General features: G+C 44.1%; 1 protein-coding gene across 19 annotated transcripts in view; it reads left to right on the plus strand.

Moving 5' to 3' along the window:
- foxp2 (forkhead box P2) overlaps positions 1-14479 on the plus strand; it is a 114432-nt gene that overhangs the window by 44382 nt on the left and 55571 nt on the right. For 16 of the 19 annotated variants that reach the window (XM_036944515.1, XM_036944516.1, XM_036944507.1 and 13 more), the window contains one exon: positions 4398-4584. The exons of the other annotated variants lie outside the window; for them this stretch is intronic. In XM_036944515.1, the coding sequence (XP_036800410.1) occupies positions 4408-4584 (177 nt within the window). In that variant the 5' untranslated portion in view covers positions 4398-4407. The remainder of the gene's footprint in view (positions 1-4397; positions 4585-14479) is intronic. 19 annotated transcript variants of the gene reach the window in all.

The following is a 14479-nucleotide window of genomic DNA, read 5'->3' on the forward strand; positions in this document are numbered from 1 at the left end:
CACACACACACACACACACACACACACACACACACACACACACACACACACGACACGACACACACACCAATACACACCCTCTGGTGCCATGCGTTGTCACTATCCATCTTTCTCAATGTGTACGGTGAGCCCTGACACTCTGCCAGTCACCCAGTCACCGCTATAGTCAGATCCTCTCTCTGTGGTCTGCAGCCAGGGTGGATCTAATTGACATTCTAATTGGCAGATTTGAATGCTGCCTTTAGATGGCTAATTAATTTGTCTCACCGCTGTCATTAAGGTTAAAGCACCATCTGATCTCTCGGAATATGATTAGCATATATCTGCATTATCATTATCATCGGATAGACACATGCACAGATTTTTGTTGAGGGAGAAACTATACCGTTGTCATGATTAAGATGGATATTGTATTAATATTTTGTATTTCCTTGATTTAAATGACAATATGATTCTCCCTTGTTTCTCGTTTAAGCAACATTTGATAGGTGAGAGAGGTTTCTTTCTCTTAACCAAATTTCTCATTACAAATCTGTATTTTAAAAAAATGTACTAATAATTTTCAAGTAAATTACATATAGTAAATAGAACCTGTCTTGTGGGTTAATAAACATCTAATTGGTTTCATTTAAAAATCCCCAATTTTAAGTTGAGTTAGGTAACGCTTCTCATTGTATTAAATGTCATTAAAATATCCTTATTTTTCCCTCATATATCTTCAAGTTTTCCTCGCATCCATCGCCCTTCCCCCCCAAAAAAATCTCCATTAGAATGTTCATAAAACCCTAGTAAAGGCAATCAGGCGGTGTTTCTCTGAATATTTTAAACATTGGGCATGTAAAATGTATGCCTAATTTGAATACTTATTAGTCGCCTGATCTCGGCTGCTGCTTTGTGTTTCTTGGGCTGAGATTCATCACTGGTTTGGGTGTCACACATTATGCCAATCTTACCCTCTCACTATGTCCTTCTCTCTCTCTCTCTCTCTCTCTCTCTCTCTCTCTCTTTCTCTCTCTCTCAATTCAATTCAAGTAGCTTTATTATTGGCATGGGAAACATGTTAACATTGCCAAAGCAAGTGAAGTAGATAATATACAAACGTGAAATAAACAATAAAAATTAACAGTAAACATTACACTCACAGAAGTTCCAAAATAATAAAGATGTCATATAATGTATATATATACAGTGTTGTAACGATGTACAAATATGCTGTTTCAAATCTCTCTCTCCTTTTCTCTCTCTTTCTCTCTTTATTTATCATGCTCTCTCCTTCTCCCCCCCCCCCCCCCTCTCAGGCTCTCTCCTTTTCTGTCTCTCGCTGACCCCCCCCCCTCCTTCTCCCCCCTCCCTCTGTCTCTCTCCCACCACTAATGTAGCTCTGCCCTGTTTTAACAGGGAGTGTTTGTTCATAAGCACGTCTTGTTCACTGCTTATTTACTGTGGCCGGAGCAGCTGTCACCCTGCTCTGTGTAACTCCTGCTCCTGTTTGTTCTGCCTGTATCCTGTTTATCCTGCACCCTGGACATCCTTTAAAGACGGTCTGCTGTTAGCTGGCTTTGTGACTGGGTCTGCCCCTCATCACACAGTTACACAGCCTGGCCCAGTCATTCTAATGGCATTTACTGATATGAAAATGCGGTTATGTTAGAAGCAGAATCTGTGTTGTTACCCGAACTGTGAGTTGATAACAAATTGGCGTCAGAGTTGGTGGTCACGTTTGGTGTCTGAAATAGTTATCAGGCTCTTGAAGACTAGAGTGATGCTGTTTCATATACAGTGAGCTCCAAAGGTATTGGGACAGTGACACATTATGTTTTGTTTGGCTCTGTACTCCAGTACTTTGAATTTCAAATGATACAGTGACACACAAATATCATACCCCCAAGACATGCTCATCTCTCATCATTATTCACGATTCATTCAGGACTACCTGTAATCATGGTAGCATCCACATGAATGTAGAAGTGTTTAGAAACATATTCTATTCTTATTAACAATAAAAGTGACTCCAAAATGACACAATACATGATTGACCATTAATTTCTATTTGGGCACAAAATAATCTGAAACACAACCAAAACAAACAACACATGCTTGATGTATTCAAGGAATATGGGACCAACTTTCGACTACTTTAATACACATATAAGTGAATTTGTTCCAATGCTTTTGCTTCCCTAAAATTGGAGGACTATGTACAAAAAGTGGTGTAATTTCTAAACAGTTCACCCGATATGGATGAGAATACCCTCAAATTAAAGCTTAACGGTCTGCACTTTAACCACATAGTCATTGTACATTTGAAATCCAAAGTGCTGGGAGTACAGAGCCAAAACAGCAACTGTCACTGTCCCAATTATTTTGGAGCTCATTGTATCCTACATGGAGGTGGGATCTGTGTTTTGACTCAAGAAACAGAGTGGCATACAGTCTATGGGCAAATCTGAAATGACACCCCACCATGCCACCTCAGTAGTCAGTTTGGGGGCATTTGAACCTGTACGTGTCCCGTTATTGACAGGATAACAGAGGAAATCTGTATTCCCACCAGATAGAGATGGCCAGTGTTGTGTGTTTGCTGCATGATGATGAGGGAGACATGTTAGTTAATGAGGAAACATTAGGTGCTGTTAGAGTATCCCTACTAAGGTCAATGTGTACTGTGTGTGTATGTTCGTGTGTTTGTGTGTGTGTGTGTGTGTGTGTTTGTGTCTGTGTATGTGTGTGCACTGTGCATGAGCACATGCGTTTGTGCACGGGCATGCATGTATATATGTGAGTGAGTGAGTGAGTGAGTGTGTTTAGCATTTCATTACCAGCATTATCTCTCAGTTCAAAATCAGTCATGCTACAGGATGCTTTGAATCAAAACGTAGTATTAGTTGCTCAGCCTATGCATGTGACACAATTGGTGTATTTAATTTAAGAAGGGAGGAGGGCTGTACTGTACCACCACAGATATAAGAAGGGATATTATTTGAATATGAATAACCATACATAACGATTTGAAATATCATTATTGCATACAGACTATATTAATGGTATAGACATGATATTTTATTGAAGGGAAATTGAAATATGAAACCCCAAAAATTATACATTTGAATTATTAGGTACTACCTTAATGAATATGCTAATTATGGAGAGGCTGTCAAATAGAGAAGCCCCATCAGAGTGGTATTAGAGATGCAGAACACACCTCGAACAGTGTGTTGTGTTGGGTCAGTCACTGTGATTCGACTTATTTTATTTATTGTGAGGATTTCCACTGATCCTGGGCAGGACTCCTCATTGCTCCAACCAAGGTACAGAGCATTTATGCAGGGAAAATGATTTTTTTTTAAAAATGGATTACAGGAGAGGAGGCATAAATTATGCATAATTTATGCTGTTTTTAGCACAATCATTAGTGATATTCGTGATTTTTTTTGCTTCTTTTCTCTCCTTCGTCTCAGCTTTTCATATCTAATAGATGCTAGTGAAATTAGTTCAATATCTTACATTTATTTGCCCATGGACCAGTTTAATTGTGTCCCGTGGAGAACAGCAGTAAATGTTTTAAATGTCACCAAAATAAATGAATATTTGAGGTTTGATTAAAAAAGAAAGAGAAAAAACATTGAGCCAATATGTGACATATGAGCTTTTTCTCTATGGAAGCCTCGGAGGCACATTTTTATTTAGACACAGCTAAGGGAGAAGAAGCCTATTATATCATTTATCACCGGGTGATACCATGTGATTTGGACCTCCCCTCCCACCTCCTCCTCCCCTCCCACCTCCTCTACCACATTTTAATTTTGCATGATTAGCTGTGCGTCATTAGGCAACTTTGTTCATGCGAGACTCGCACTAAAATCCTGACAGAATCAAGACGGGGAATAGTTTAGGAGGGTCTGTGTGTGCCTAGACAGGGTGAGGGTATATCAAGGAGTGAGTGATCATGTAAAAAATAAAATAAGTGTACGTGTGTGTCTGACTATATATTTTTTTACGTCCGTTAGGAAAAGTATTTCTGTATATATATATATTTTTTAAATATACAATCATAAATGTGTCCTATACACACATATTCCCAACATGGACGTAGTGCAGCAGAGGCCCTATTTGTGCCTAAATTCTAGTTATTAAAACACTTACCACGTTTAGACTCGACCCTCCTTTACAAAGAGACCGAGAAGATGTGCATCTCTTTGTATTGCTTCATTTACACAATGAATGCATAATTCCTCCTGCGTCACCCCCCTCCCCCTCTTAAATGCTTTCATTTGCAGAGGTAATAATGGAAGCTTTAAAAAAATAAAAAAAAAGGGGAAAAAAAGAGGGGAAAAAATGAAAAGAAAAGAAAAGGGTTGTAACAAGAGCCTTAACTGGTGCCTCTTAATCACTTCTAGGTTTTAAGTCATGATGCAGGAGTCGGCCACAGAGACAATAAGCAACAGTTCAATGAGTCAAAATGGAATGAGCAGCCTGAGCAGCCTATGCAGCCAATTAGATGCTGGCAGTAGAGATGGAAGATCAAGCGGTGACACAAGCAGCGAAGTAAGCACAGTCGGGCTGCTGCATCTCCAACAACAGCAGGTAAGTTGTGTTTCTCCTGCACGTCACCATGCTCTAACTGCTAGCACAGGGCTCGTACTGACAGGGCAGGCACTCTTTTCTGGAGATGACACTGTTTCGTTTAGTATAGAAATAAGGTTGTGTTTTTAATTTTTAAATTTTTTTTTGGCGTGTTTATGATTGTTTTTATTGATAGTTGTTATTTGTGTGGTTGGGCATTTATGTGTTTGATTTTGACATGTTGCTGTTGAGGACTACTCGTCTAAGAGGTTGTGTAGTTGTTGCTGGTGTTTTAGTGTGTTTTTATTGATATTTGTGTGTGTGTGTGCTATGTTGAGAGCACACTTCGGCTGAGGCCATGTGAGCGAGTGTGTGTGTGAGAGAGGGAGCGGCGTACAAAGCCGGCTGGCGCTGCCGTTTGTGTGTGTGCGCCCTGTTTGTGGGTTTGAGAGCCGTGGCTCAGCTGTAACCACCAGAGGGCCTCCTAACTCGGTCCTATAGCCGTCCACTCTACTCTGCCACAGCCCCGGGAGGCAAACCTTTGACTGGGACACACTTCTGCATGCTCTCTGTTCTGACTGCTGTCTCTCATCTTGGCCTGTGGAATTAACAAAGAATTCATACATTTTTTTGTGTGTGTAAATGTTTAGTGTGTTTTTATAAAAATGTTCTGTTGATGGTGTCGATTTTATTGATTTCCGTGGGATATTTAAGTGTGACTGGAGCTGTGAGAGTCAGGCGCTGTTGGGGAGAGGAGTCAAGTGCTCGTGTCTTTTCATGGAGAATGATGGCTTTGACAGTTTGCCAAAAGAGCAGCGGTAGAGGTCGGGCTGTGCTTTGGGGGACCCTCGCCGCGGGTTTGGAACAATGCGTGTTGCTTCTGTGTATGGAACCCTGCGAGTGTGTGTTTGTGTGTGTTGTCTACTTGTAACTGTGGTTTTTTTTGTTGCTTTGAGGATGTTTCTATATTTTTACGTGTAAGTTTGCGTCTGTGTGTGTCCATGTTAGTGTGTGTGTACACATGTTGGTAGAGGCAGCTGAAGCCCTGTGGTTAAGTCGTGCCGATGTGTGTGTGTGTGTGTGTGTGGGTGTGTGTGTGTGTGTGTGTCGGATGGGTGGGTGGGTGGGGGGTGCAGCCAGTGTAGCAGAATGAAGCATGTCCTGCAGTCCTCCCCCGGCCCTCCTACACCCCGCCTAACCCCCTGCCCCAGCCCTGCACCACCCCCGATGCTCCAGCTGGTGATTACAACAGCATCACGACACCATCGCCTCACCCCCTATTCATCATCACACTGCCTGTCTCTCTCCCTGCAGATGGCTGATTGGGGTCAGTTCTCTCCTTCTCTCATTATTCTTTTATGTTTTAACCTGTCCTACTGTGGAGGACTACAGATACATACTCACTGTATATCTCACCATAGGCCTATACCGTGCTATAGGGCCCTGTGTGCACAGGGCTGTAAATCTCTCTGCTCTCATTCACTAGTCTCGGGACTGTGGTGGAGTAGAGATGCTGGGACACATTTATTACAAATAAGTCAAAATAGTAGAAACAATTGTCATCTATTATTTGTTTTTTTATTTCACTGCCATTTTACATGCGTACTATTATATATATTTTAAATATATGATTATTATATTATAATTATGTATTATGTTATTATTTCACAAGGACACTTAAATTGCTTAAATCTAAAACGCACACCTAAGGCAACGAGAACAGCTCTTCTAACTTTAGTCAGAAACTCATTTACTGACAAAGGAAGTCGAAGCCATAAAAGAGAGCCACGGAGGGAAAGAGCAACGTAAGCATAAAGTATCTAGTTAAGTCGTTGAGATGGACACATTGTGAAGGGGAAATGTGGAGGGATGTGACAATCTTCTCCTGTAAAGAGCAGCTTTATTTCTGTGGAGAGACAGACACATTGAAATGAGTGGTCCAGCTAACAGGTCTCCTGAGGCTTTTTAAACAGAGTCCCTGTGCTGTTAACTTCACACACTTCCTGTTCTGGGCTCTGGGCTCACATCACTCTCCCTCTGGTCTGGTCTGTCTGTATGGAGAGGATACCTCTACCTTGGTTAGCATTGGTTAGCATAAGCTTACAGTTGTTTATGAGTGGTTAGTGGATTGATATAAAGTGGTGTGTGTGTGTGTGTGTGTGTGTGTGTGTGTGTGTGTGTGTGTGTGCGTGCGTGCGTGCGTGCGTGCGTGCGCGCGCGCGTGCGTGTTTTAACGTGATTTAGGTATCTGCTGATTTTTATCCCTACTTACAGCATGGATTGTACTATACTGTAAGTACATGCAAATGCTTATCTAAGTGTATTCCAGCACTTTGAAGAGAGCCTGGGTTTAATTTTCTGACATACAGTATTTGGAATGACATTGAGTGTTCCAGTGGGCATAAAGGGAGCTGATAGAATCTCCCCTCTCTCATCATGGTGCTGGAGAGGATGGTTAATAAGCACTGATTAATTCTCCACTGTCCCTTTGGGTTCAGCTGTTCCACAGTCATCGCAACACACCACCTACAGCTATAATTAGAAAGATGCCATTTTAGCGGTTTCCTCTTTTTTTCCTGTTGATTTCCTTGAAGGACGCAAATCAGCATGTGACACGAGAGCTTTTGAACTTTTTGGCCAAAAGAAGGGGAGAGAAAAAAAAATAGGGATTTACATGTGTACATTTTTTTTTTTTAAATGACAAAAATTCTTCCCCCGATTAAAAAAACAAGATAGCCTTCAGATGATTTCCATGCTTACGTTTGCATTAATATGAAGTGATTCAGAAACACTTCACTAAACAGGTGGATCGCAAAGGTCAAAGTCATTGCCACGTAGCAGGCCTCTTCCTGAATAATTAAAACGTCCATGTCACAATTGAATTTCAAGCACACATTATGTCATCCTCTCATCACCATATTCCCAAGGTCTCCCCTAAAATAGGCCTAATTTGATTTTAGATTGTAGATTAGACGTCCTGTGTATCTGATTGCAATTTGCCAGTTAGGCCCAGGTAGCCACATAGTCATAAATGTTGCATACAGCCTAATTACTATGCAAAACCATGATGATAAAAGCACTCAGAAATGCTCTCATGTTTTTTTCCCCTTTTAATTAAATCAATCTATAAGGCTGCGGTCGTACAAATGTATTAATATGTGATTATACATGATGCTCTGCATTGATCTGCTGGATCCATACCATAATGTTCTTTAACAGAGCGGTTAGTTGATTGCAGTGGCCTATAATCTATATGGCCCTTATCAGGAGAATGGATGACTGAATATTTATTTTATTCAGATGAACTGTCCTGTTATGTACGGAGGCCAGATCCATTCATCTCAGCTCTTAGTCCCCTGGCAGTCCCATACCAGTTTATCTGTCACCAGTACCTGATACTCTGCAAAGGGAAGGATTCCAACCTTTCTCAATGGATTTCATTCTTCTCTCCCTGTAACACAAAACAACACAAAGTGTCTTTTCACATCTCTGGTTCCGTCTGCTGTTCCAGTGCCACTGTGTTTGTGAACATGCGTATGTGTGTTATATACATTATGAGAACATCAGCACGTTCCTTACCGAGAACAGAGTTTAAACAGCCACTTGGTGTGTCTGGCCTCGGCTTGTTGGTTTTCACAAGTAAACACTCTCCATCCCCTGCCACAATACTAATGACAGAGAGCTCCCCCATCAGCACCTAACAGACCTCTCTCTCTCTCTCTCTGTGTGTGTGTGTGTGTGTGTGTGTGTTAGTGTGTGTGTGTGTGTGTGTGTGTGTGTGTGTGTGTGTGTGTGTGTGTGTGTGTGTGTGTGTGTGTGTGTGTGTGTGCGTGTGTGTGTGCGCAGGGGGCCACTGGGAGTTTTAATTACTGTCAGTCAGGAGGATGCAGGCTCAAGACGCTTGTACACAACAGCTTGCCAGGGCTTCGGTTTTCCTCACAATCCATATTCTGGGTCTTTGCCTATAGGGAAAGTGATGGAGGTGGAGGTGGCAGTGATACATTAAAAAGTCACTGTGATGTGATGCTGGATGCTGTATATATCTGCTCCATCCCAGCTCGTCAGGACAAACAAAAATAAGAATTCTCCCCCCCCCTCAGATGCAAATCTGGGCATTGCCCTTGAGCGTAATTGAAAGGCCTAATCACCCTGGTTCTCTCCCCTCTGGAGCCCGGTGAGGGAGGTGACTCTCATTTGCACTCTTACACAAAGAACCTCAGTAGGTTTATCTTTACAGACTGGCCCGACTCGAGTGTGTAAATAACACGCCTCACCATCAGCCTACTATAGACTACACTATGCTTTCAGTCAGGTCATGAGAATGGCTTTCCTCTTGAAATATGAACAGTTTGAACGAGATGTGTAGTCATCGTTCTAAATGGAGAGAAGAGTGTCGGTTTGAAAGGCGGAAAGTTGACAGGGACCCACAGTTTGTGTCTTGCGCATTTCTTTTTTCCCTTCTCTCCGTCACAGTTTCCACAGTCGAAGGAGGGCCCCTGCCTCCCTGCTCCATGCCCCACTTATTTATGCTGGGTATAGCTATACATTTCATTTCTAACATTTCACTACTATCTCCCAGACGGTCTCTTAAGTACTGCACATACAGCCTGACATATAGGTTCGTCCGTCTCCCCTCTACGTCGATGACACTCAAGATATAGGATGTGAATGACAGGCAGGACGACGTTGCTGCTGTTTGCTCCCCTCCCCGGACAAAACAGGAGTATTATTCCGTTATCTTTCTAGTCACCCCTCGCTTCTCCTTCTTTTTTCCCTGCTTTAAACCTGGAGTGTCCATCTGTGTTTAAGACACGTTACATGTGGCTTCGTGGAATTTACAGTGTGGCTCCCGCAGTAACTCCATTTCACGTCCCGGGTCTCCTGAGACCCACGGAAATGTCAAGCTGCAAGGCTTTGAAAGAGAGACGAGGAGGAGAGAGAGAGAAATGGGGATGGAGGAGCGGGGGAGAGGAGAGAGAGAGAGAGAGAAAGGGAGAGGAGAGAAATCTGCTGGAAACAAACACTTATGAGCATTTTATGCTTGAGCAGCTGGGTGCAATTGTGAGGGGAGTGGTGTGTGTGAGCGGTGCGCGTGTGAGCGCTGTGTGGGTTGAGATGCACCACAGGTGGAACACAGCAGGCTAGGGGGAGGGGAAGGAGGGGAGACCTGGCGGCAGGAGAGTGTGTCCACCGTGTCACCGACGGTATCGCTGCCCAAACACACACACACACACACACACACACATGACGAGCTGCCACTCTCTCAGAGAACATGTGGTTGATGAGGTCCAGAAAATAGTTAGCGTTAAATTTCTGAAGGCGCCATATTATTATGGGATGTTGTGGTACTTAGCATTAGCAAGATGAGAGTTAGTGTAGGCTCCATCCAATGTAGTAGTAGCACAGCATTCATCTCACTCCATAGTGCTAGAGTGCTGCTAGGACTGCTGTAGGTTAGAGCCAGTGATTAGAGCCAGTGATTAGAGCCATGGTTAACCTCTCTTTATAAAGAAGACCCAGCCAGCCAGTGCAGGTCAGGATCAATGGCCACTTCACAACTCATTTCCTTTTATGCCTCCTAAACCGCCCTGCTCCGCTCCCTACGACCGGGAAATAAATAGTGCTCGATCCATAGTCCTGGATCCGTAAAGCCCCCGGCTATTGCTACAGCTCAATGCCCAACAATAATTTATTTGCAGATGGCTTTTTTTCTTCTCTCTAAGAATGCATCTCAGATTTTTCACCCCTTAACAATAATTGTATTGAAACAGGCATTCTGTCATTGTTTGTTGCCCACTCCCCTGTCATTGACTAACAATAGACTAGCAGGTCGTTAATACGGCGAGGTGTGAGGGGCCAGTCACTGAAGGTGCATAATGCCTGGGTTCGTGATGTAGAGTTTGCTGGGGGGGGGGGGGGGGGGGGACGTCCTTAACGATGCAGTCGTAGAGACGAAGGCGTTGCTGCTTGCCTCACGCAAGCGATTCCCCAAAGCAAGTGGCTTAGACGTTTGATAGCCTGCGACACCGCTATCCATTTAACAGAGCTTAAAAATAACACATATGCATATGTCCCTACGTCTTAAGCTGACAACCAAGAGGCAGGATTTGCTAGAAGGCAGCTTTGGAGCGTTGTGAATTTAACAAGCATGTCGGGTATTACAGTTTCTCTCCGCTTTCGTCACGAAGAGTCCCAAATCAGCGTCCGAAACGCTTGCCTTGCAGTTGTTGTTTTTCCTTCCCTCCTGGAACAAATATTAAAATCTGATTAAATGGGATGACTAGAAGTAGGCAGCTCCAGTGTCCGCGGTCCTTAGTCCTTTTCTTAACCCCAACTGCTTCCGCTGTCCATTGACCAAACACCAGATGTCAGCTAGCAGTCTCTGCTTCTTATGTACGAACACTATCAGGTGACTCCAAACAGAATCTTCCTCCTGAATATGTGAATGGTCTTTTCCCCCCTGAAAGCTGTGGTTGGAAGCCTGCTAAGGGAAGGGATGCTCATCCTCCACCCACAGCCTCCCGACTAACCATGTATACATATGTAGTAGGGGCCTTTTTCCTCTCTCAGCCGGCTGCTCTTCTCCTCTTCAGGCCTTTCTAACAAACCCAGTAAATAAGCCCGGGCCTCACCTCGACCAAATACACAAGAGGCTTTTTCAAACAGACATACATGTCACTTAGCTCTGGCTTTACAGTCTGCCATTCTCACTAGCGGGCTTTCGTTTGAAGCTCCCCTCATTGGTCCAGAGGCCTTAGCTGCAGACGTCCTCGTTCCATTTCCTCTCCTGTCATTCTGGCTCGGATGTCTTCATCACTTCATCAGCCATTCTGGGTGTCTCTCCCGTCTCCTCTTGTCCGGTTTAAGTGGAGGTAAGAGTAGAAGACCAACAGCAAAGGACCCCAGCCTTGCAGACCAGACAGACACTCTAAATGAAGCTGCTCTCTGTTCCCCATCCCCTGCAGCCCGCCAGTCCTCATCAAGGCCCTAACCACTGGTTATTTACCCGCACTGGGACAACTTAACTGGGGTTGAATTGATCAGTGATAGCAGTGGGAAGCTGCTTCGTTGTTTCAGCCTGATAAGGGAAGTCTATGAGCATACGCAGAACGTGCCTTGTGGTATGCGTAGCAGCGCTTCAAGCTCGAGTTGACACTAAGCTGATATTGGGTTTCACGCTTGAGTCTTTGTGCACGAGGCACCAATGAAAATGGGACGATTTGATTGTTTCTGCATATGCATTTATCAGAGGTTTACATGATAAAAATACATTAGCTGAGTGACTTGGCCTTGCGTGGGATTGTTGCTTTATGCATTCACTTTCACCTGTTTGGACTTCATCATCCAATTCCCTATGAAAATGATCATCGTCATTTGCACAGATGTCACTTTAATTTTTGTATTTTTTTTACCCCAAACGAGGTACGGGCTTCTGTCAATGTTGTTAGAGTGCAGAAATATTGCTTCTTCGGTACAAGTTTTTATCGTCCACATTTCCACAGTTGATTTCCTAAATTTCAGACTTCAACATAGCAGCATGCTTATCACTTCCTGTACGCACTTTAACTGCGTTATAGGTTCAATAACACCAATGATATACAATGTAGGATCATCTGAACAATGTTGAGGATTGACACTCTTACAGTATGAAATCACCCCCCCCCCCCCCCACCCCTTCCGCTTGATCTACTTCTATGCAGTAGCTCCTTCCTTCGCTATAAATTATCTGTCATTTCCTTTTGATGTAGATTCAAGTCAGAAGTTTTTTTTAATCACCAGTGTAATTGTGCCGGCCTTGTGTGGAGTGCTGTGGAGGGAGTGATCATGCTTTTGGCACATTTATCAAAGCCTTAAAAAAAAATAGAAAATGCAAAAAAAATCCCCCGCTTCTCACATGGACACACTAAGTGAGCGACACAGTGATACATTTTCTTGTTAGGAGAAATTACATCCACTAACTTGAGCTAGTTCAGCATGAAATTGAAAAAGAAGCGTTTCTTCGGAATTTCCATTCTTGATTCAATGAAAGATGTAGATTAGACCCGTTGGAAAGGGGAGGAAAAGAATGAAACTAAAGAAGTATGACTTTTTTCACGCTAGGAGGTTATTCTTATGAGCGTGTTATAGGATGCCGGTGGAAAAGGGGCTTTTGTTTATGGAAGCAAGGGTATAGTCAGCCAGGTAGTGGTCTGAAACAAATATATTTCATGTTGTTTTTTCCACCACTGTGTGTGTGTGTGTGTGTGTGTGTGTGTGTGTGTGTGTGTTTGTATGCGCTCGTGTGTGTTTTTGTGTGTGACCATCTGTGACTGCTTATGTCTACGCCTTCAGATGTGTTCACTGGCGTGTGTGTGTGTACGTCTTTATCTATGGGGCTTGTGCTCATCTCACTTCCCACCTTAGCCGTACACAACTCTCCTGTAGTCAGAGCGGTGTGGTGATAGCGCTGCCAGAGCCATAGCTCCTTTCCTCCTCTATCCCTCCCAGCCTTCCTCCACTTCCCAGCCTCCCTCCACTGCAGGCAGGCAGGCAGGCAGGCAGGCAGGCAGGCAGGCACGCAGACAGGCAGGCAGGCAGGCAGGCAGGCAGGCACGCACGCAGGCACGCACGCAGGCAGGCACGCAGGCAGGCAGGCAGGCAGGCAGGCAGTCAGGCAGGCAAGACTCTGATTGATAGACGCGGTGTGTCAGAGAGGAGAAGATAACTGTATCTATCGCAGCTCACTTAAAGGTCAGACACACGGAGTAATTGGAATATTCACAAGACAACTGGATGAGATAGAGTGCTGGGGATGGTACGTGAAGAGAAGGAGGTGTTGGAAAGCGTAACTCCATAAGCAGGGAAACAGTTGACGGAGATGCATTGGCCCTCCACAGCTAGATGTAGTGGCCATTAACTTCAGTGATCTTTGGGGGAACCGGGCGTTCATTGAGATTGGGCCCCGGAGATCCATCACCCTAACATCTTGGATGGGCCGGAGGCTCTTCCCATAGAGGCTAATGACAACACAGGACCCAGGTAATCAAACAGAAAACAACCACTTTCTGGTCACCTAGGTGAAGGTGTGCTGAGGGAATCCGTGCGGAGTGTTATCTTGTGAATTTTTTCCTTGTTCTTTGTTCAGGACTGCTTCATTCCTCCTTGCACTGCCAATTTAATTGGCTACAAACATGAGAAACAGCCTAGCCCAATACAACTGCTGTGTGTGCTCTCTATTCCAGCCCATGCACAGTACTAGCCTAGCGCCACACTCAGCCCAATGGCTATTGGGCTAGCCATGCAGTCATTAAGGTTTTCATTTACAACTAAGGTCAGAGTGGCATTTAATCGACCCCGGAGGCAACACTTACCACCCAACCTGAGCCCCAGCCAGGGCCAGACCCACTCTATTGACCTGCAGCACGAGAGCCTCCGAGGGGGTGTGATCAACTGGCTACAGCAAAGCACACTGGAGCTGATTATCTCAGTTATCTGAAAGCTCCATTGCTGTGGAAGGGAAGAGACAATACCTCAGTCTACCTTTGCAAGATGTGGTTGTCAATCATAAACCGTATGTGATCCCTGGTTAAGTCCCCCGTGGTCGATAAGCACTAGTGGTGCATCAATGCGATTTGGTAATGATGGGCGTTAATGGTTGAGATTAAACACACAAACAAGCTCAAGGATAGTTAGTTTATAACCCATTCAGATATGGGCCCAGGCCGTGTTTTGGCATTGGTAATAATGAGTTGGATGTGGTGAAGCTTTACTCTCATATTGCATATATTAATTTCAATAGGATTTTGTTTACAGTCCTTTTATGACTCAAGGTTTTTGGCAGTGGAGTGTGTGTGTGCGTGTCCGCATGCCTGTGCGTGCACTTTGGTGTGTGTGTGTGCGTGCGTGTGTGTGCGTGTGTGCGTATCATTTTAGGCAC

Source organism: Oncorhynchus mykiss, chromosome 15, assembly GCF_013265735.2.
Source record: "Oncorhynchus mykiss isolate Arlee chromosome 15, USDA_OmykA_1.1, whole genome shotgun sequence".
Lineage (NCBI taxonomy): Eukaryota > Metazoa > Chordata > Actinopteri > Salmoniformes > Salmonidae > Oncorhynchus > Oncorhynchus mykiss.